Below are 24,523 nucleotides of genomic sequence, written 5' to 3'. Positions count from 1 at the left end.
AACATGACCCACATACTTTACAAATCAAACACATTTGCCTCTCCCTTTCCTACTGGCAAAAACAGAGTGCAAGTTTTTGTAATAAGACTTTAAATGTAACAATCTTAACTCAGTAGTTATCCTCGTGATTTTTTTCCCATTGTTTCCCTATAAAAGACACCTCTAATTTTCCAAACTAGCTTCTCTTCTACATTTCTATCAAACAACTTCTACTTTTAACTTTCTCTAGTAAGCTTTCTTCTACCTTCATCTGTCCTCAACTCTCCTTACACTAATCTTTGCTCTATCCATGCTGCTTATGGCAGTTTTGCTCCTTGACTTACTGAATAATTTTCATTTTTTTCCCTATCATCATGCCTTGTAATATTTTAAATTATGCTAATAACCTATTCTCTCCCACTATATAAAGACCTTTTAATGCAGCAAAGCAGTCACAGTAATAAAACAGCATAATTCTTGTAATTTCCACTTAAATGAAAGTGATTTTTGGTATGTCATTGCCAGAAGGTTTCTTAAACCTGCCGTATGATTGCAGAAGTAGCCTCAGTCTTCTAAAAACAAAGCCTTTTATTTGCGAAGTTGACACCTGAAAAGCCCAATTATGTTCATAAAATAAACTGTATATTCTTCTTCTGCTTATGGAATTATGAAAGTGGAAAAATATCAGTACTCTTGAAAACTGACAAGGCACAAAATAGCTGAGTGCTGCAAAAGGCATTAAAAAAAAAGAAAGAAAGAATATGGTTATAGATTTGTGCAAAGAAGCAAGGTGAAAAATCTTCTGCAGGACGTGCCTATGCTGTATGGCAATACTTCACTTGAAGCCGTAGCCTTAGAGAAACTAGTCAAAGTTACTAATCTAGACACAGCGACATACTTAGTGTCTCAAGGCTTCACAGTAGCTAAAATACAACCATGAGAAAATACACCTCTAGGAGAAAGAGATTTGTAGATACTAAAATCAATGTATTTGCATGGCAGGCACACTAAGTAATACTTTAAGCTCTTGATATCTTTCAAAAAATTGCTTATTTATAAAGTTTGCTAGATTACAGGACTATACTTCAGAAGCAGTTTGCCAAGGGAAGTAGATGTGTTATGTGCTTCATTACTGCAACCAGTTGATTTCCCCTCCTGCCTGTTCTGTTCCAGACATATTTCAAAACAGTTTATCCACCACAATGATATCAGAATGCCACCCAAGATTTCAATATGAAATATGATATCTAGCTTGTGTGCATATTCTAAGTAATATATAAAGCCAGGCATTCCCTCTATTTAATCTTTCACCAACTGATTAAGTCATACTGTGTTTGAATCAACCAATGTAAGTGACTTGTCATGAGTAGCACCTCACTGGAGAACTTAAACCATAAATGTAAAAACCTCAAGTCCTCTGGCTTCAGAGAAAAAAGCTGAAAAGTATTATCCACCATTTTTTCCTAGATGACTTTGTATTATGCATTAAGTGCACACATCTTATTTCTGAATTTTAATATAGTTACTTGCTTTGGGCTATAAAACATAACCAGCTTTACCTCAGTTCTGCTGAACTTACATGAAGTATATACTGTGCAAAGCTATGTTGTTGCAAGGAAACTTCTGCTACAGTTCCAATACACTGGTGTCAGCGCACACAGAAAGATAGCCAAGTTTTAAAACACCTCCACAATGAATTATGCCTGTCTCTGACAGAGAAGTTTTGATAATGCAATAAAGGCCTAGGAGAAATAAAATACTTATAGATCTTAGTTAATCTTTTCCAGGCAAGATTTTGTTTCCTGTTTAACACTTACTGGTCCGTTCTTAGTGCTCTCTTTTAGTGGAAGAAAAAAGAAGACCGTCAAAAATTAAATTCTACCTCTGTGTCAAGAAATCCAGTTGTACTCAGTGGTCTTTTTTCTTCCAGCACTACTGTAGCAGAATTTATAGCCCAATCTTTTACTAAATCTTTCTGGTTCTCGTTGATAACAGGCCTATTATAATCCTGGCTGTCATCCACTCCAAATACCTGAAAATGAAACAAACCATTACATTCATTAACCCAATACTATCCTGATACGATGTTCAATGTTAATGGATGGATGGTGGCATGCTGGATAGTGAGTATAAATTGGTTTTATTGTATTATGCTTATCTGTCACCTTAGTGAAATCTACAAATTAAATAGAAAAATCTACAGCAATTAAAAAAGTGAAGGTCTATGTCAACATTGTGAATATTCAAAGAACTGCTAGTTGGAATGGTCAGATATGAAAAAATGACACTTTGATGAAAGGAACAAAAGATAAAAGCAAAATCATTGCAAAACCCATTTTACCAATTAAGGGAAAAACCCAATAACAAGAATCACCAAATTTTCAGATTTTTGCTATTATCTAATGAGAATAAGAAATACAAATTCTTGCATTTGTTATTAATATGCTTATTGACTTGTTTCTCTAATACAAACAAAATTTCAGTTTTTCAACTGTTAGAGACTTGGCAGATGTTGAAAGTCCGCCAGGTCTCATGAATCATGTAGACTCATCTCATCCAAGATATGACTTGGCATAGCTCTTTTACTACTCTGTTTCCTAATGATGCTTTTATTAATCTCTTCTGCTTATGCAGAAATAATTTTCCCATGACATTTCAAAAACATTGCTCAGAAAAAAATACTAGAAAAACATTATTACTAAGGCAATTTAATAATAAAAACTTTAGCAGAAGAACCACCATACTGTTTGTCAAATTTCTCATGAGTCATAGAAAACAGGGAATATGAATTGCTTTCAGAATTGATGTATAATCAAAGACATTTTAGAAAATATCTGTATCTTGGAAACATGTAATTTAAAAAATTTTCAAATTTCTGCCTAAGAAATAAATACACTACTTTATTACTAGGGAATTAGACATTAAAAAATTACAGAATAAAATGAACCTCCCACACACATTAAAACTGGTTGCCAAAAAGTAACAGTAAACATCAAAAAAATTTTTTTGTCATCTTCACATATGTTATCCTCCTGTAATAAACACTATTAGTGTAGAGATGTACAGAATTCTTTTTTCTCCAAAAGTGTGCCATAATTCAGTTTAGCACAGCAAATCTAGAGGACTGGTTTATTACAATTCTGAACAAGGTTAGTGTCTTCAGAATGGATTCACCACTAGATGGCCACAAACCATTATGTTGTCAGCTTCTGAGAAGCAGACAAAAAATAAAACAATAGTTAAGCACCTTGTCATTCAACCCGTTATGCTCTTCTAACTGTACAGGAGGACCTTGCTACAGCATTACTACATTCAGACCTGAGGAAATTTTCTCAAATGCACTGAATTTGTATTTTGCTCTCATGAGAAAGCCTGCTTTCCTGACATCTTATAATTCAGGCACTGCTTCCTGAATTTTCATTTTATACATAAATCATATCTAGAGTATCTGGATCAGAAGTTGCTTAATAGTATTTACAAAATATTTATTTTCCTTTTATAAAAAGAGAGTGTTAAAACTTAAAATTTTGCTTTCATAATATACTTTTGATTTGTACAGTTGTAGCAATTTTTGAAGATAGAAACCAGTTACCATCCACTGACAGCTTTCTTTGAATATATCACTATTCTGCAGAGGTTTCTTTCTTTGTGTACCATAGTTTCACTGATTACAGAATTTTACAAGTTCTTTTAAATGAAACAAAATTCTGGTATTATCACATGAGCACCAGAAGGAAAATATGAATTCCACACTTCCGTATCTAATTGGGACTACAGCAGCAACTTGCTGCCTGTAAATTGCTTCATTTTATCTGACAGCACATTTATATACCATGTCAAATTTCCTTACTTGTATCAGAAATAACACTTCTTTCAGTCTTACCTTTTCTAGTGTTGAACTCATGTTTAAGCAAATTCTGTTATTCTTCTATTACTGAAATTATTGCAAAACCAAATTTGAATATTGCCTATTTTTTTTCTGTGAAAGGAGATACGGATATCACTAAAACCAAAGCAATAGTGCTCCCAATGCTCTTTCTCTCTATACAGTGGGGATATCAGAAGAGATAAGGAAAATATTTGGGGACAGTATTATTAGAAAGAAAATATCTTCTTCAATAAAAGTATGTTTTTGTACTACAGTGTCCTTCAACATTTGATATGTGCATGCACCTGTCCTAAGTTCCACGGCTATACAACCGCAAAGCTCCTCACAAGAAAGAAGAGATGCATGTAAGTGTGATGTAGCTCAAAGACTAAATTTCATACTTGTGATATATAAAAACCCCTTGAAAAGATTGTTACTAACACATAGTTAAGAATTTAAATATTAAAACTATTCACAAGATAAAACAACTCAAGTAGTAGACAAAATGTAGATCATTACTTACACATCAGTCACACACCTGCAGAAAAGCAATGCTATCAGAATTTCAGGATTAACCAATCCACATACTCCATTTATCAAATAATGATAATATGCCCTCAACAGAAACAGCCATGGAGTAACCTGAATGTTTCTACTGGAAGTGATCTCTCTACCATCTAGAAAATGCAATTTGTACTTTCTGGGCTGCTACAATACGTGTGTGCAAACAGCGGGCTGCTGTGACTGAAGTTTGAATGGATAGAGATTTGTATCTTCCTACAAAGACTAAATTACATTTTTCAAGGCCTCAGTTCTTTAGATGTTTCTGTTCTTTAAATATCTTCATGATTGCAAAATCATTTAAGGGAGGTCTAGGAGATAATCAAACCAAGAGAATTCTGAAGAAATGTTGATGACACATATTGCTGCATCTCTCATCTACTTAGACAAAAAGATTGAACTTTACTTCTTTTTGTAAAGCTTGTATTTGTCAGAAGCAATGAAATGTATTTTGATTAATTGTGTTTTGGGAAAGACAAAGATGAAGCCAGGTTCTGTAACCAATACAGATTTGGACACATCGAGCTGATTGAAAAATGAGAAGCAAGCTTTTATTTTTGATAAAGGAAGTAAAATAATTCTTTGTATTCTATGTATATGACTAACCATCACAAATCCCACATATCCACCACACAGCTGTCAATGAAAATAAAGTTTCCTAAATAATTTATCCTTTTTAAATAGCACTGTAAACAACAGGGACTTTCACAGTAATCTGGTCTTGCATTTTTTGAGAGAATCTGAGGAATGAGGAGTAATGTAAAAATAATAAATAAAAATAAAGAACTCCTAGAAATATTTTAAAAACCCAGCAATATTAATACATTTTTTAAACAGGTGTAATTTAAAACTGAAACTACCAGCGAAAGGTATTTCCAAGGTATCACTTTCCTATAAGCAATCATTCCAGAAAGCTGGAAGTATTTTCCCTGCTCTGTCCCATTGTTTATTTTTCTGAAATTATATTTTAGCAGGAAGATTACATTGTTCCATCCTGATTGTTTCAAGTTTCATGAAGTTACAGAACAAAAACCAGGATGAAAATTTTCACAGAAACCCTGAAAGCTGACAGAGAAAAATCAAGACACCCCACCAATCTGCACCATTTCATGGGGTTCTTGCAGGGTCTATGCCACATATCTGTAATGGTGGAACAGGCACAAACATGGTGTCAACTGTGGTGGTTGTGGTGTTCAAAAGTAACTATTGTTATGAAGCATGAAACAATTTCTATTGCAAATCAGGACATTTTAAGTGGCATGGGAATGATGAAATACTGTAGAAAATCAAGACCCATCTATGAAATGTTCTTGACATAATTTTGTTTAACCTGCAATCCAGCCTGCCTCTTAAGCAAATGGATTGAGAGGTGATACAAGAGAGACATTGTTTAACTGGGTAGCTCAGCAGGGGGCACAAAGATGGCCAAGCCTAGAGCATTTTACCTGTGGGGAGAGTCTGTGGAAGCTGGATTTGATCACTTTGGAGATGGGAAGGCTTTGGGGTTGCCTAACAGCAGCCCTGCAATGGGAGGCGTATCACGATGACAACCAGGCTCTTCACAGTGCTACACACTGCAGGGGGACAAGGGACAATTCATGTAAGATGAGACAGGCTATGAAGAAAAGCTTTTTCACTCTGAGGACAATCAAACAAGCTTGCCTAGTCTGCCCAGGTAGGGCATGAAGACCCAAATCGATAAAGTCCTGGGCAACCTAGCTGACCTCAAAGCTTCTTTGAGTAGGGGGTTGGATTAGATATTAAGTTCCTGGTCCTTTCCAGCTTATGTGATTCTATGTTTCATAATAGCAGTGATCCTACATAATAACTTAGAATCTCACATCCCCTAGTGCAAAGTGTTGAGAAAGCCCCAAGTATCCCAGAGCAGCAGGGTGTTGCCTGGAAACTGAAGCCTTCTGATAATGTTTTTATAGTTTTAGTTACTTTCCCATATAGGTCCTGTAAACATAAGTTGATTATCACATTCCTTCTAAGAAATGTCTTCTGATGGACGTTTCTCATGACCAGTGTGTCTGGGAAGGCGGTAACTTAATTATCCAATCCCTGGTCATTGCTGACAATCTATAAATACTGGAGTCAGAGAATAAAGGCACAGGGTTTTTTTCTGACACTGAGAGCGGTCATGTGAATCATTTCGTGTCCTTTAGTGACCACAGGGAAAAGGTGAGCTCCTGGCACATACTTTTAAATTTCAAAGCAGTTAAGTAAGTCCTCCGAAGATCCCCTATGATAATCCATTTACATTCTGCAGTTCACACAGTAAAACAAAGGGACAAAACAGCAGGCTAAAACTATAGCAAGTCTCAAAGCACTACCTTGTTATTTCCTGGATTGCAAACTTGCCCTGAAGAAATACAGAAGGAAACTATGCAGTAACTATTGGCAAAGCAATTGTAGCTTAATGAGGATATTCACAAATTCCATCCATAGCAGCAGCAGTTTTTCCATTATTCTGAGAATATAACCTTATCTATATTTACCAGTAATTGTAAAAATTATTTTTACAAGTATTAACAAAATCTGTCTAACACAATAAAAGCAATATGCAAATCTTGCGAAAGATACTGGGATACTTTTGGAGTCAGTGTGAGTTACAGGACCAAGTCTGAGACCACGCCTTGGTCTCTTTGGCAATGGCTAATTTCATAGAAAGCACAGTATGCTCTTTTGGCAGGTCAAATACACTTCCCTGTGACAACAGCTCATGATTCAAAGTTCACCTGCTCATCACCATAGCTGCAACACAGCTCTAACACAAGCTAGCTTTAGTGATCAGGAATCGGTCTTGTTCCCTCTGTCTTCTCCTGCCCCAAAGTTGAGTTAATTAAGATGAATTAATATTTTTTGTAGCAGAGATGAACTACACTAGAGGTGAACACAAAGACTTCAGAATTAACTATCAAGATGACTCTTTAAAACCACAGAAGCTGATTTTCTTTCTTCATATATGCAATACTTTTAAGAAATTAAAATAAAAACTGGTCAGAAAAAAATAATGGTGACAAGAACCATTTTTTCAGACCTCACCTGATGGTCTTCTCATGTGCATTTTATAAACTTTAAAGTTCTTGACTAAAAAAAAAAACTTTTTTCCAGTTTTATCTCACTTAGATGCTTTTCAAAGTTCATAATATCTAGACTTTATACTTGCTTTACCTTTACACTGTTTCATGGTGTATGAAGATCATACTGCAGCTCTAAAATACTGTTATTATTCAGTATTTAATGACCACAGAACTAGCTCCTCCTCCAAATCATTACTGAAGATACTGATGTAAATGGAAAAAAGTATAATTTGAGACTTCTAATAAACATGTTCACTCAGTTTTACAGCAAATTGTTTATATTAGAATGGGAAAATATGAAGAATCCTATCTAGTTTTAATATTTTTAGTTTACCAAGTTTCCCCAATAACCTTACTGCTCAAGTCTTAATGAAAACGATATCTAGTAATTAATAATACAATCAATAAAATTAACAGAAAGCTAACAAATAAATATTAAGAATTCTAGTTGCAATTCCTATTTATTAATGATGGTATTTGAGAAGTAAAATTATTTCAATAACTCTTTTTCTATTCTTTTAGATCCTAACAACAGTCGGGGACAATCTAGAAACATATTTATAAAGATCGTGACTTGAATGCTATTAATTTCAGTGTAGGCATTCTGTATAAAAGGAACAGAATAAAACCCAATGACAAGAAAGACAAAAATAAATTGAAAGATGAACAGTTAAAAAAAAAATAAAAAAGCAGAGCAATGGTAAGGAACAAGGGGCTACACTGTACAGGGCATTAAAGAAGGATCATGGCAAAATAAACAAGGAACAAATTATTTAATTTGAAATAAGATATTTGCCATTATAAAGTGATGGGAATGTAAATTATGATAGCAATTGTGTTTCATAACCTTTTAGGGGAAAGGAAGATGATAAGCATATTTGTTTGTCACAGAAGTCAATAGTAAATTTCAGAAACTGAGCTGTGAACTGATAGAGTCAGACCAGCAAAAAACAAATATATATTAAAAAAGAAAAAAAAAAAGTATAATTTCGGAAATACAAGCAGGATTTCAGCACAGTTTGGGTGTACTAAGAAAGAAGAAATTGTAAATAAACCACACTCAGAGGATGATTGATTGATGGCAAAAGAGGATTCCAGAGAGCAAAAAAATGGAAAAGGCTTCAGATCGTCTCAGCAGATCATCTCGGTAACGTTGCATTTGGTGTTCAGACTGAGCTCCTGACAATTCTTCCACATAAGGTAGTTCAGACATTCATAATACACAGTAAATTGGCCCTTAAAAGTCAGTTACTGATCATAGAGAAGAGACAAAAGCCAAACATTTTTTCCCACCTGTCACAAAGTGAGGTAAGAGTACAATGTCTAAGCTCACTTTGTGTCTAGCTATTCCATGAACTGTGTTTAACCAAGCTGCTTCTGAGGACTTTAATTTTAATAGTTTTTGCTTGTTCTTGGCAGTTATCCCGGTCATCCCAGGCAAACAGACTGTGTTCTGTGCAAGGCATATCTCATGAATAGCCATGGATTTTCACAGAAGCTGTTTACGTCATTTTAACTCCCTATCAAAGTTATAGAATCAGATGCAAGATGCTCTGGTATAAAAAAAAACCACATAAGGAAATGAAAAGGATCAATGTGCCAAGTCTAAGAGCTTCCTCTTAACAGACACCAGTTACATATTTAGATGCATACATATTTTGTTCCTGTTTGCTACTGTGAAGAATTAATTTTCTTTAGGATTCCAGATTAAAAAGGAAACAAGTTTAGAGGCTGTAAAATCCTTTCCTCATAAGAAGAAGATAATAAACATCCTCTGAACTTAGAAAATTCATAAGCCCAGATAACTGGATAGACTTCAAATGGTCTACTATTTTTTCAGCACTGTACTCATAGTCGTTCTGTAAACAAAACACTCTGTGGGGCTCAAGGCATTTCTCTCAAAGAAACTGCTGAAGCAATGGTAAAAGCAATTAAACCCAGAGAGTTGTAAAAAGACATGAGACCCAAAAGTGATTTTCTGAAAATAGATACATCTACCTCGGTTCCTTAAACAGTCATTGAAACATACTGAGATTTTTTTTTTTTTTTTTTTCTCTTAACTTACTCCCAGCCCATTGATTCTTTCCAGGTAGTTTTTACATTCACAATACTGAAAAAATTGCTGAGAGCAGTTCCATAACACGCATATTAACTCAATAACCAGTGGAATTATAACAATAACGATCTGCAAGATTATTGATAATTTTTTAACGTTTGCAACAGAGACAACAAGACCTGGTATAATACAAATTTTATGAACACTTAAAGCAACAACAATAAATCATTCAAAAGTAAACGCTCCTTCAAAAACACATTAGCCAATATTATAATACGGTATGAACAGATATACCCTGGGAGTAAAAAGAATAAGGAGATTCCATTTTATAACAATCGTCTTTCAGAACAGAATCCCATTTATACTCACACTAAGGAAAAAAAAAAAAAAGGTCAAACCAAACAAATAAGTATCATCATGAGCAGAAAAATCTAGAAAACAAAAATGGAAAATGCATTGTCTACAGTGAACACTGATAGTTTTCCCTCCATAAATACTATTCCAAAATTTTAAAGAGGAAAGAAGACCCTCTGTCAAGATTGTAGATTTTATGTATAATCATTGCACAGTGTATAATCAAAATTCAAGGTGATAGACTCCACATTGAAAACAAGATCATTACTATTAGGGTGTGTCTATCTACATAAATAAAGACTTTAAAGAATCTACAATATGGCGCTTGCATTGAAAACAAAATCATTACATGGTCACAATCTTTATGAAGGTGGCAGAACGACGGATTGAGGTTTGATTTTGATACATTTTTTTTGAATCCTCTGTTTGGGAAACAGTATGGATCAAATTAATTTGCAAACTAAATTCACTTTGCTGATGAAAAAATACATTATCTTTTAGGAAATTTAAATGAAAATAACATAAATCAAGTAAAAAATTTGGGGAGCAAAGAAAATTTTAATCCAAATATTTCCATATGCATATGAACTGCTATAACATTCCAGATTTCCTGGTTATTTGACAGGGCATGAAACACTCATGCAAGCTTCAGTTCTCTTCCTTCCCTTCCCACACATGCACAGGAGAGCATACATCTGCTAGAGTAAGTTCTACAAAATATTTCAATTTTTAAATACCCTAAAATGAAACTGGCTGAAGAAGAAAGAAAACAAAAAACCCTACACAAAACAAATAGAAAAAAGCCCTCAAGAAAACCCCCAAAGAAACAAAAAAAACATTGAGTTGATTTTTATTTACTGCAGTAGCCTTAAATTAAAAAGTATTTAATATTCCAAACACATGCAGAATTATTTGCACATTCATTTATTAATATTTATTACTGGCAGTACTTCGCTTTGTTGAAAAAGGAAAGTCATTAGCATGATAATTTGGTTTCTTTATATCTACAAAAAAGGAAGATGAACTGTAGAAGCATCATTTTGAATTCTTTCATCCACTGACAGACTTACCTTTTCTGTGGCCTATGAAGATTTTTTAATGTGATATGACTGCTGAGAACAACTTTCTTCTAATAAATTTGATTTATTTAAAAAACATAAAATGGATAGAAAATTTACAACTCAGAGATAAAAAGAAAGCAATTGCTAAGTGTTAACAGAAGAAAGCACTATATCCTTCTAAAGAGCATAAAGGCTGGATGTAAAGGCAAAACAAATCCTACAACTCTGCCCCAAAAATACTTATGTATTTTATATGGTAAACTTAACACTGAAAAGACATTCTAAATTATATCAAGATCTTGAATTTCTTTTATTTTGTACTTAGCTGTTAGCTACAACAAGAAGACCACTATTCTGCTAGAGTAAATTGTGTCTTTCTGATGCTATTTGAGTAGAGGATATTTTCTGCCACATATGTTCAAGGTGGGCTTTGTGGTATATAAGAGCAGCTTGCTTTCTTAACACACTCATGAAATTGCTCTCAATGGCAATTTTTAAAAGAGCTCTACAAGTATAAAAAGAGATCCATCATCTGTATTTTTCCTCATGTTATTAATATATTTATTTTCTGAACCTTAAGTCTACTAACCAATTCATACTTCTCTACGAATTTAAGAGACATCTGAACACCTGGATGCATAAATATCATTGGATAAGGAAAGGACTTCTAGAAAGCAAAGTTTAGTGCTATTTTTCAAGTATTCTCTATTAATAAAGAACACTATGACACATATGAATATTAATAAATTTCTACTTTCATCTTCTTTTAATATTTACAATTGAAAATTATGTGCATATGTACTCTATTTTTTAATCTTAAAATAAAATATTTTTTAAAAAAATTCTTTGAAAGCAAATTTGAAGCCATAATGTATTTGAAAACTTGCATTTTAGGTAAGTAGCAGACATACAACCCAAGACAGTCATGACTGCAGATATATGATTATCCCTCTCTGTTAGGGAAAAGAATCAAAATTAAAAAGCTTTTCTCTGTTACTTATGAAATGTTTTCCTCTTTCTTTCTGATAACTAATTTTTCTCACATTCTCTTCTCAAAAGTCAGGCATTAAAATGGTTGAGAAATAAAGGTTATATCATTTGCTATTCTATTCCTTTTCTGCTATAGTGACAGCAGTTTTTCTTAGAGGCTGAAAGAGCACCAGAGGAAGAATTGGATCCTTAGCAATTTAAATGAAATAAAGATGCTGAATAAGCAGGACAGCATTGTTTCTGGCTTTTAAAAATCATTTCACACAATCATCTACTCTTCTTCAGCCTATTTCCTAGAATCTTTAGTAAAAGGCTACACTAAGCAAAAATAGTACTTTTGAAATAAGTAATACAGCTCAACACTAAGATTTTTACTCCCCTTTTTCTTAAAATTACCTAGAGAGATGGTTGTTTTCCTTTTTTTTTTTTTGTTCTGAGAATTTTAACTTTGACTTACTGCATGTTTCTATTGGACTTTTAATGCAAAGAAGCATTAATAATCCCACCTTGACTTTTTACAAGTTAATAATGCTCTTGCATTTGTGGTTTGCTCTTATGTTCTTTTCTAGAGAAAAGAGAAGTAAGGCTAAGGTAAAGAATGAGTCACACTTGGGAGTAATCTTTGGATATTTTGGTCATTCTCATCTTTTCGTCCATTAAAAGGGAAAAAATATACAAATCCAGAAGAACTTATACCATTGAAAATGATTCAGGTAAACCAAACCCAGATTTTAGCACAATTCTAATGTAAATTGTTACTGACAAAAATGCATTATTTGTGCAAATGTTTTCGAAAGTGATCGTTGCTATTTGTAGTGCATTTTGATCCCAATCCTAGCAAACTAAACTGTCGAATTTCAGTTAAACTTTTGACCAAAGAGACACCCTTAAATGAGACTCAATTGAGCAGGCATAGTAACTACTCAGAAAAAGGACTGACTTGCCAACAGTGACAGAGTGGTTACACTGAAATAATTGATAAGATGTATACAAACAATTCTCTTAAATCCTCAATAAAGAAGCACAGGAGTCAACAGGCTAACAAAAGTCTTTATCTTACACCTCACTTATACCCCTTTGGCAAAGTAAGATTTTCCAAAGCATTAGCAATTTAAAATAGGAGGGAATCAAAGCTGAGCTCAGCTGGAGGATAAAATTCTGGCTTCCATTTGGTTTGGATTTTCTTTGTTGGCTGTTTTTCTGCACTTCATAAAAATAGTATCATAGTACTTTGTATTACCAAATCAAATAAGAATTGCATAGCAGGGCTCTTTGATCTGGGTATAAAATATAGTGTTCATAAGATTTCAACACAAATACTATGTGAAATGATATGGAAGACCTTGAAAAAAAGCATCTCTACTTTACTTCATAGTAAATCTTTAACTCCTAGTGGTGACACCTTTTAAGTTAATAGTGATGGAAATTTATGATACCCAAAAGCTTTTATATAGCACTAAGATTTTTCAGCAGTATTTTTCTATCATACTTAAGGCTTCCTTTCACTTCACTGAATCTCTCCTGTAACAGGACAGATTTGCTTCAAACAAAAAAATTACTTTAGATAATCTGAATGGGTACTGAAGGTCACAAAAATTTTGAAATTTTATTAACACTCTCAGGCACATGGTGTGCTTCTTGGAATGTTCTGCGTAGGGCTGAGAGTTTGACTCAATGATCCTAATGGGATCCCTCCCAACTCAGCATATTCTATGACTATAAATATTAGACAGTATTAACATTTTTATCAAATACATAAATTGTCTATTTTCAAACGTTAATACTTTGTGTGGTTTCCAAAAAAGCACTGTTGAACTACAATATTTAGCTAAAACAAGACTTAGAAATTTTCTGGTGCACTTTAGTTGAAGATTTATAATTTAAGAATAAAATGTAGAAATTTGCAGTTTTTTAATATTTACTTGTTTCATTTGGAATGCTTTTAGTTCCCACTTATTTTTTGAATATTGATTCAAAGAAGTAAAAAATTTCTTTTTCAGAACCCATAAGAGGTGAAACTATTATCTTTATTATTTTATTGCAGGTGACACCCTTTATTTTAATTCCTGTCTCCAAATGCCCCATAAACACCTTTTTAAAAAGAAAACCATCTATAATAAAAAGTCCCATTTCCCCACTACTTCAGATTTTTTTTACAAAATCAAACCAGTGAAGCTAGCTTGTCTTGCAAAAAACTGTTTTCAACACTAGCCAAAACTAATTCTAAATGTATTCATGTATTTGCTCAGCTATGAAAAGTTTCAGACATGCAAATGAATCCTTAGATAATCCTATAACAAGTGATGAATTTCCTGTTTAATTAGCAAAACCCTAGCCTAGAATTGGGTGCAGGCATTCTACCATAATAAATTATCTAGGAAAACACAACAAAACCAGAAAAAAATCCATTTCAAGACATGTTAAGTGAAATGACTAAACATAGCTTCTGCTACCCATACTTTCCTGTTGAATGCAAAGAATAATTATTTAATACAGTTTTTAAACTGCAAATACAATTTGTATTGTTATTGATATTTCTATTGTTACCAATAAGCAAACTAGGAAATTTACACTGCTATCATATAAACATTTTGGAAAAGAAAAGCATTTTTATACTTACTCTTTATAGCTGACACTGAAATTTAAGTTACTGTTATTGAATATACTTTTTAAATAAGTATAGAAAACAGTTGCAATCTACATATCTATGATAATTTGGATGGAACCAATTTATATCATGAAAACTAGAGATAACAGGCTTTCAAGAACAAGTGAGTACTTCCACAGGGACATAAAACATCCTCAAAAAAATACCAGTTAAATGATTTTTGGTTCCTTGTATATTTATGGTACTGAAATCTTTTGAAAACACATTAAAACTACCAAACTTTAAGAGAATAGCAGTATCAAACAAGGAATAATGTTTAGCCAAATGCCTGCTGCTGCTCTTACAACATTTCATATTTCAACATTATAGTCTGGTTTAAAGACTTGAAAGAAATGAAGCGGTAGAGAGCTGCCCACACAGCCCATAACACTTGCAATATCAGAATGCATTTCAAGTTTCTCACCTTGTCAATCATTTTACGGGCTTCCATTTCTTCAGGATTGGGATTTTCCAACTCAATAGTGTAAGTACCTTTGTCACTCTGGTCATCCTCATTGTCCTTTTCACTAGCAGCAGAAATGTGTTGGCTCTTCAACTTTTTGTCCATCTCCTGGTTCTGATTAGGCCTATGGCCAAGGCTTCCTGAACTCCTTAACAATGCAGCTTGTAAGGCAGGTAATGCAGCAGAGGGTTCTTCTGATTTCTGGTTTAGAAGTTTGGCATGAACACCATGTACTGCTCTGTGATACGATGAGCTAGCTTGCACAGGTGAAGGGACCTTCTCTCCTGATGCAGGTTTCACTCTTTCAGCTCGTGTGTGAGATGTGGGAGATGGAGATTCTGGGCATAGAGCTCCTACATTCTGAGAAAAAGAGTAAGAACGTCTCTTGCGAGGATGGTCTTCATCAAAAAACTCAATCATAAAGGCAGTCTGACTCATACCAGCTTGATCTTGCTGCTTTTCTGTTGAATGAACTTTCTGGTGTGACTTTTTCAGCTCTGCATGATGATGCCTTAAGTGCTCTTCAAGTGCTGCCCGTTTACTGTAATGCCGGTGTGCACCAATATTTTCTGAATCACTCTGTGTGCCATCATCATGCTTATTCCCTACAAGCAAAGCAAAACAATGCATAGCACAGTGAAACAAAGAAAGACTCCAACATAACAGACAAAAAAAAACAAGCAGCAAACTAGGAATGAAAATTATTTCAAATTGGATTTCTGTTTAACAGCTTACAGTACTTGGCTCTGCAAATTTGGTACAGCTCCTGGAAATGCAATCAACTTGCTACAAGTCAAAGAATGAAACATTTTAGAAGCTGATCAGTAACAGCAGTGCATTTGAAAAATCCTTTGCCCAATATTTTCATCTGTGAATACTTACCAGTGACATACAAAAGCCAGCATTTTACCAGCTGTACTATAGTATGTTTTTGAATTATATTAGTTTTGTTGCAGAGCCAGTTGATTATAAATGACTACTGACACATTCCAGGCAGGGTTAAGAGGAAAAAGAAAACCCTAATAAAATCCTTCCAACAGTGGAGAGACACAGTTCATTGCTGGATTCTTCCCACATTTACAACAATTTATCATGAGAAATGTCTACTTAAAATTGGACTGAATTCTTTATTACTCTTCCCAAGACGAGCAATGAGTTTTTCCATAATTCACCCCACTCAGCATGGGATGTGTGCATGTAAAATGGTTGTTATTACTTATTCATTCCACAAACTACTCTGAGATTTATTAATAAGGATTATGTATTTCATAAATCATAAATACACCTACAAATGTACTTTGCAATGATACTTGAAAATGTATAGAAGGCTGGATACCTGACACAGTAAGTATATTTTACACAGAACAACCTTATGTACAAGGAAAGTGTCAATGCTCCTAACTTTTAGCTCAGTACCTAAGAAACAATTTCATCCTCTTTGAACTCCTCTAGATCAAATTTTGCTTATATGTATATAATGTACAATTTCTGTATTTTTGATTTTCAAGAGGTCAGCTTTTTTAAGGTTTTTTTCATTTAAATAGTTAGGATATGCAGCTTCTATTCAGTTAAATAGCAATTACATATTGGCTAGTATTACTTATCCGACTAATACCACTAAAACACACATCTTAAATTCCAACTCACATTCCTATTTTCTACTTGTTAGAATACTGCCTACAAAAATTATGTGATGGTTCATATATTTCCAAATAATAATAATAATGTAATATCGATACCATAATAAAAGTAATATAATCTAATTTTAGCAGTGGGACTTCAGTACAGAGTATTATAAGAAAAAGCTGAGGAGAAAAAGAAAAAAAGCTTTGAGTTTTTATTAAAAAATCAAACTTTCAAAGCACCTAGGTATATGCACTATCTAAAAATACTACTAAAGTATGAGATTACAAACAGACCATAGAAGATTACAAAAGTCAGATATTTGTTACGGCCATATCCCATAAATTACACCTCTTTCAGATGAAAAATAATTAGACTTTGAGGAGTTTCTTCCAGGAAAAGGTTTATAAACAAAGCTTCTTCTATTTATCAAAGTGTCATGGCTAGTATGTTAAAGAACACTCATTAATATAATACATGAAGGCCAAAGAATGTTATTTACACCAGAATAAATAATATTCTATTATCTTTATGATAGCACATTAATCTAATTCTGCTTTCCGAATTTTATTTTTAGGAGTCAAATGATATTAGACACGAAAATGTTGCAGAATGTTGAATGTTGCAAAGTTGTTGAAGAAGTTCAACAGAAGTTTTCATTCTGAAAGTTTGCATGGAATCTTCATCTGAACATCAAGACTATCTGCTTCTCTATTCTGTTAAGTGACACTCAAAATACACCTGTCAAGGTAACATTTGATTGAGTTTAATTTGGTATGTCACTACCTGCAATAAATGAACATGTATGATCTGGAACTCCATTCAACAGCAGCACTCCTATGAACACAACAGTCCACAAGCTGAATATAAAAATTGAAGCACTTCCTTTATTTCTGATTCCTGACTCAAACTTGACTTCACCAAACATGATCCATATATGCAGAATGAGTACATGATATATTCTTTACCATAAATGATTTTCTTAGAACACACAAATATTCACAGAAGATATGCTATTGAAAGAGCTGCTAAAAGCATAAATTGAACTTCAGAGCTTTGATTCTAAACAGCAATTCATGTTTTTGAAGTAATTCATGAGAAGGAGTGAGATATATAAAATCTAACTAAGGTTTGGGTTTTTTCCTTTTCTTTTTCAAGATCAATGTTTAAATACCTGATGTTTTCAGCCACACTAGAACATCTCTAATTAGCATATTGATTATAAAATGATTCAGTTTCTTATACTCTTTGTAAGAATTCAGCAAGAAAATTTCCCAGCCCAAATCCTTGCACACATGTCGAGTACCTGTGATTTCATCTGAACTCTGCAAGGACCCTTTGACTGCATGCTGGTGAGGAACTGCTGCTTTCAAAACTAAGCATAGCTGGAATTATTCACTTTACCTTTCAGTCTCTTCAAATACACTGGAACGTCACTCTTAATACTTTTGGAATCCTCCTCTGTTGGCTCCCATATCATTCTTGGAGGATTGTTCTGTGCAAGCCAATCTGCTACTTTGCTCTCCGCAGCCATCATCACCGTCTGAAGCCCCGGCAGGTCCTGACCACTGGAGGAAGACGGTTTCTTCGACTTGTGACGCTGTTCCGATGTGAATTTTGTCACATGATCTTTGATCTTTACTTTTCCTGGAGTGTTGTCATCAAATTCAATGGTAAAGGAAGCATGCCCTGAAGCTGCTGTGTGGGAGCTTTGGGTATCTTTTGTGGGAATTTCATGAATAGTGCTCTCTGCTACCTGTGAAGCTTGCTGGCATTCTTTAGTAGGGATTTCAAAATAACTGGGCTCTCTACAGAAAGGATAAAGTTCTTCACTTGCAGATGCAGATTGCTCCTCAGATTGCTTGGCATCTGTGCTGCATCCTATTAGGAAAAATAAAAAAAACAGATTTCACAATACTTGGGAACTTCAAGCTCTTCAAGAAGTTTCTAAACTCCTGTAAAGGCCTCTTGAGTAATTTCTGGAATAAACAGTAAGACTGTGGAGTAGACTGAGCACTGTAGTTCTGGAAAAATAATTCTAGAATTACATATAGGAAGTATTAATGAAAGGCATTTTCATTAATAAAGTTTGAACTTCAGCTATGAGATGTATAAAGTGGCAAAAAGCTCATTTAGAATTTGCCAAAGTGCATGCATAATATTTTTAGAGGATGTAAAGGTCAGATGAGTTATTTAAACATGGAAAATAGGTAAATCAAAGTGGCAAAATTGTTGAGATGATCATTAGCACAATTCCAATCTGTTAGTAAAAACATCAAGTCAGGGTGCCCCCAAAACAAATGATAATGATCTTTCATCTCCTGCAGTGGATAGAAAGCATAATTTTGTTCGGCAAATGTTCTTCAGAAAAACACTTCACACATTAATGCAAGATAAACATTAATTCTGGCTTGAAAAGTTAAACACTGTTATGCACTGGAAAGTGTTTTGGAATGGAAACACTTTATGTTTATACAAAAGATAAAACCAAAGAATTGAGCTAAATCCTACTGTCATGTCTTCTTATTTTACTTGTTGCCTATAGTTTGTAGATGAACAGAAAAACAGCTGGAAGCACGCAGAATGCTAGCAAGCCATGCTCTCAGTGGCTCAAAAAAAGCTGGCTAAAGAAAGTAGAAAAAGCACAGGGTAGTAATTTGAAGTTCCACTCTATAGCCTAAATGAAAGCTAAAGCTTCCTGTGGTTGCTACAAAGCTACCAATGTGCCTTTAAGAAAACAAACCTGATTGCATTTTATGAACTACTAAGTCAGACAAAATACCTGGTGCAGAGATGTACTAAAGATACAGAAGCTTGAGACCTTTATAGCAACAGCAACTTAGATTCAAGCAAAAGAATTCTGAATAGCTCTGAAGCAATTTATCTTGGACCACACTAAGATGTTTAAGATATCATTTCATGTTACCAAGTAAAGAACTGAGACTGCAACTAATTGATTTTAGGTACTGAATAAAGCTACATCAGCTGAGGAAGTTAATATTTGTGCATGAAACTATTATGCAATAAGATAGCAATAGAAACACTTATACTAAAGTCAGGAATTTAAGAGATAAAGGATGCATGATGGAATCATGCATCTATGCTGCTCCTTGCAAACACATGCTTCTTGTGAGGATTTATGAAAAGGCAAAAAATTAAAAAAAAAAAAAAAGGTGGTGGTGTGATACAGAGAAATAAACTATTTAAAGGAAAGAATAATTCCTGGAAAAGTAAAAAAAAATATGTTATTGAATTAAAACAAGAACAGTACACATTCTTTATTATTGCTATGTTTGGAAATTCATTGGATAAAAGTACTCCAGTGCAGCTACCAAAGTGGTTGTAATTTATTTTTTCTACCAGTAGCTGTTACAAACACAAAACATATTCAGAATTCACACAGGTTTTTCCATTGTGCTGTTGGATTCCAAGAACCCCCTAGCTAATGACTTTCACTGCACTATCAGCTACCTTATGTCTGTGGGGAAGTTTTCGGGTATTACAACACCACCTCACAACTCCCCTCCCCGGGAAATAGAATGCCTTTTTAATATCCTTCCTAAAAACATTCATGCCAGCAGACACACAATACAGAATTTATCTATTTTACTAATGCAAAGGTTATTAAAAATCTTCTCTTTTTATATAGAAAATGTACAGAAATAAACAAAAGTCACACTTTGCAGGTCCTAGACTTCAGATAAACTATAATCACTCTCCATTTGTTTCATGCAGCTAACAAGCTGAAATGGATCAAACTCTGGCAGGATCAAATTTAGAGCTTGGTTCCTTACATATGAAACACAGTAACTGAAAAGGAAAGTAATCCACCACACAGCCAATTCATAAACAACATTTTTCTTCCATGTGCTTCTGCTCAGAATTTCAAGTCAACAACATCATGCAATTCCTGTAGCTAATAGTTAAGCCAGATATAGTGTACACTTGTTCAAAGAAGATAACTGGCTAATACTCTGTTTTGAGAAATATTTCTAAGTTTGGGCAAGGCAGGAGCAATCTGTTAGCCAGACAAGACACAGTACTTTTCAGTAATTATGAAACAGCTGGTTTATTACCATCTTTTGAAAAAAATAAGAATGTAGGCAAATTACATCAGATGTACAGCAATGTGAGGATCTCTCACACTGGTTTGTCAGAACTGATGAAGTACTTCACAAAAAAATTCTGTGTGAAACTTGTCTGCACCAAATTTAACATTTCAAATCAACCATTTATACTATAATAATATGCACTGTTGGAGCCTGGAATACAGAGTGTGTGCCCTTGTTTCTAATACTTAGTTCTAGGATTCAAAGAAACATTGAATTTCATACAATATGAAATTAATGAGCATGTTTTCATGATACATGAAAACAAATGTTAAAGTTAGACAGAAAAAGTGTAAGTGTGTAGATTAGAAATTTTCTTAAATCACTGGGTGAAAAAGTAGTTTAGACAACAGGAGGCAAGATGGAGGATTTAGGGTGTTGTCTCTTGTCCTTCTTCTTTCTTCTTCATGTTCTTCTCCTAGGGGTTTTTGGGTGGTAGTAAGTGATTGGATAGAAAATACCGTAGTGCAGCACACAGGTGTTGGGTCATTGGGTCACTAAGAAAAATAATTTAGTTGGCATCTGTTAATTGGGTAAATGGACATATAAAAGACCTTGAAGAGGATCTTTGTTAGCCATTTTACCCCTTTTCTATCATAGTGGACATAGCTCCTTGTACCTTGTAATGCTGATAAGAAAAGAATAAACAACTGAGACCAGACAAGAGAAAACTGCCTCCCTCTCATCAATCTTCAGTTCAAAGGGAAAAAGAACCCAAATTCAAAAGTCTCTAACGAGACAATGCACAGTATTTGATTCCAATATTTTTGATTAAACAGATGCTAGTATATAGGTTGAATCTAAATTAAGACAGAGTTTAATCAAAAGAAGAAAGAAACTGAACTACAACTAAATTGTAAATTTTGCTCAACTAGAAAAAAATTTAACAATTATATAAATAAAAATATCTGAAGTATAAGTTAATTACTTAAAAATCCTATTTTCAGTCAAAAGTACTTGCATTTTTAGAAAATTAAAATGCATCAGAATTTATTAGAATAAAAAATAGAAAAGGAAGAAGCAAAAAATTAATATAGATCCTGATCTAAACCACCCTTCAATATTTTTCTCACAGATTCTAAATGCAAGTCCTTACAGCTTTCAAATATTACAAAGAGTGATCTATAAAACAGCCTTACCTTTGAAATCCTATTACAAAATGTCATCTGTCAAGATGAAGGAAATCATATATCAGACTAAATACAGACACCTTTAAGAGAAAATCTTCAAGCAAATACTGAAGATAGTGGTTGTCACTGCTCTGTAATTTTCAAAACAGAACAAGCGTAGTATATGTATAGCAAAAAAGGCAATTGCAAGTTAGTTTTGGGAAAATGAAGGTATGGGTAGGTTGTGAACTTCAGTCTCTTCAGGGACTGAAGGGATTTCATAACTGGCAAGACTAAGAGAAAAGGGGCAGAAAAAGTAGCAGGATTATCTGTAAAAAGGGAGCTCTCACTCTTCAAAGTTCCTGAGTGACAAAAGATAACGGAGCAACTGTTTCTACAAAGCAAGTGAGGAAGCAGGAATTGGTAACTGCCACCCAGGCATAGTTATACTATTGCTGATATGACCCTAGCAGAGGCTAGGAGGGAAACAAATATTTGGGAAACCATAGGCTTAACCAAAGGGAGATTCAGAGAGATCCTTTAGTAGGGAACATTCTTGTGAGGAACGACTGGGTTTGCTTAGTATGGAGAAGACGAAGCTCAGGTAGGATCTCATAACTCTCTATAGCCACCTGGAAGGAGCCTGTAGTGAGGTGGGGCTGGTTTCTTCTACAGTGCCTGCAGTGAGAGAACCGGAGGAAATGGCCTTAAACTGAGACAAGGGAGATTCAGAGTAGACACTAGAAAAAAAAATTTTCACTGTCAGGGTTGTCAGGCATTGGAATAGATTGCTCAGGGATATTGTGGAGTCACCATCCCTGGAGGTATGCAAGAGGCATCTCTATGTGGCACTGGGCGATGGCTCAGTGGTTTAAGGGTTACAGTGCTGGATGGATGGTTCAACTGGATGATCTTGAAGGTATCTTCCAACCTCAATGATTTCTATTCTATTCTATTCTATTCTATTCTATTCTATTCTATTCTATTCTATTCTATTCTATTCTATTCTATTCTATTCTATTCTATTCTATTCTCTTTTCTAGTCCATTCCATTCCATTCTAGAGACAACCATCAGAAAAGCAACATCCACTTTGTGACATTAGCAGAATTGATTACATTTTCTAGGACTTTCTGGGGTTTTTTAAGTCTTATTTCTAAGTTACACACAGAAATAGTCAGAATCTTAACATTTTACTTGCTGACCTGGACAAGAAAAATCATAGGTTTCTGTGCTATTCAGATGTGGAAAAAACTGCATCTGTATATTAATATATCATCATCTGCAATAACAGGAAATCTCAGAAAATATTTTGCACCATCTTCAGATTTTTAGTAATGCTCTTTTCTTTCTGCCCTAAAAATACAATTTTAAGAATGAAACTTGTAAAAGAAAATTATCTGGAATTTACAAAGCACTTCCTTTAAAAAATGTCTGTAAACCTGAAGCAATGTATCTATTTGAAATAGGTATAAGAAACAGCCAGTATGTCATATTTACACAATACCCCAAAATATTTTATATGTTAGCTTTATATTTGACACTGTGCAATGGTATGTGTAATAAAAGAAGCTGAATTTAGTGCTTCCAAATGCTTAATAGTATTTTTTCCCTTCCTCTCTGTTTTCATATTCCTACTTTTTATTTCCCACTTATGTTTTAGTTTTTTTGGATTTTCTTTGCAGCTGAAGAAAACTTTTCATTTTTTAAAGACAAGATTTCAGTAAATACATATAATGATTCACCTAGCATTAGATATGAAGATCTTTATCTTTTAATGCTTTCATTACCAGTCTTATGAAAAAATATCAGAATTGCTCTTTCAAAATTGCTCTTACAAACCAGCACTGCATACAAATCCCCATCTCTCATAATAAATCATTTCACTACCAGATTTAAAGGTGCTTAAGTGAAAAAAGGACAAAACTAATCTTAAATATATTGCTGTGATGGGTTTATAGAGTTCTGTATGCTCCCCATGACATACTGTGCACATTTGCTGCTAGAGCTTTGCAAAGCAAGCCTTATACACAGCACTTGCACATATTTCATGACAAAACTCATCAAAATTCTAGAACAAACTTCTAGGAACTTAGCTGCTTATAGTGCTGATTAAGCATCACACATTACAATGTGTGTGAACTAAACACACTGATTACACTGGTATTTCTCAACTGTCAGCCTGCTTTACCTGAAAATGACAGCTTCTTAAGTGCAAGGAATGTTTAATCTGACATACTCTTATGCAATGCTGGAATTAAAATTCATGCCAAGTGTTAAGAATTACTTCAGATTCCTGAAGTCTTCTTAAAAACTCATTTCTGTCTTTTCTTAGATTTCTGGTAAACGCATTAATGACATAAAATTCTACAACTACTACTAAGATCGGCAGAGAATGCAGTTTTTGCTTTCTCAGGAAGTGAGAGTGTAACATGCGGCAGTAATAATAATTACACACCCAATAAACCTGCCAACAACATGAGCATTTAACAGCTGCAGCATAAAGTCATGCCAGAGGTGTATGCACAACTGTTCATTTTAATACAGACTAGCAGATCTATGGATCTTGGAACTAGAGAATTACATGTCTGAAAAATGTAGAAAGGATTTTTCTTTTC

At 33.9% G+C, this 24,523-nt stretch overlaps 1 protein-coding gene across 8 annotated transcripts in view; it reads right to left on the bottom strand.

Moving 5' to 3' along the window:
• The window catches only part of CEP170 (centrosomal protein 170), a 95,040-nt gene that overhangs the window by 30,189 nt on the left and 40,328 nt on the right, over positions 1–24,523 (bottom strand). For 7 of the 8 annotated variants that reach the window (XM_058836903.1, XM_058836908.1, XM_058836904.1 and 4 more), the window contains exons 8-10: positions 18,093–18,569; positions 15,027–15,670; positions 1,862–2,011 (exon numbers count right to left, since the gene is read on the bottom strand). In XM_058836903.1, the coding sequence (XP_058692886.1) occupies positions 1,862–2,011; positions 15,027–15,670; positions 18,093–18,569 (1,271 nt within the window). The remainder of the gene's footprint in view (positions 1–1,861; positions 2,012–15,026; positions 15,671–18,092; positions 18,570–24,523) is intronic. The other variant, XM_058836907.1, reaches the window with a different exon arrangement.

This window comes from Poecile atricapillus, chromosome 3 (assembly GCF_030490865.1).
Source record: "Poecile atricapillus isolate bPoeAtr1 chromosome 3, bPoeAtr1.hap1, whole genome shotgun sequence".
Classification (NCBI taxonomy): Eukaryota; Metazoa; Chordata; class Aves; order Passeriformes; family Paridae; genus Poecile; species Poecile atricapillus.
The sequence above is the reverse complement of the archived record's forward strand: the minus strand, read 5'-3'. Positions and strand labels throughout refer to the sequence as shown.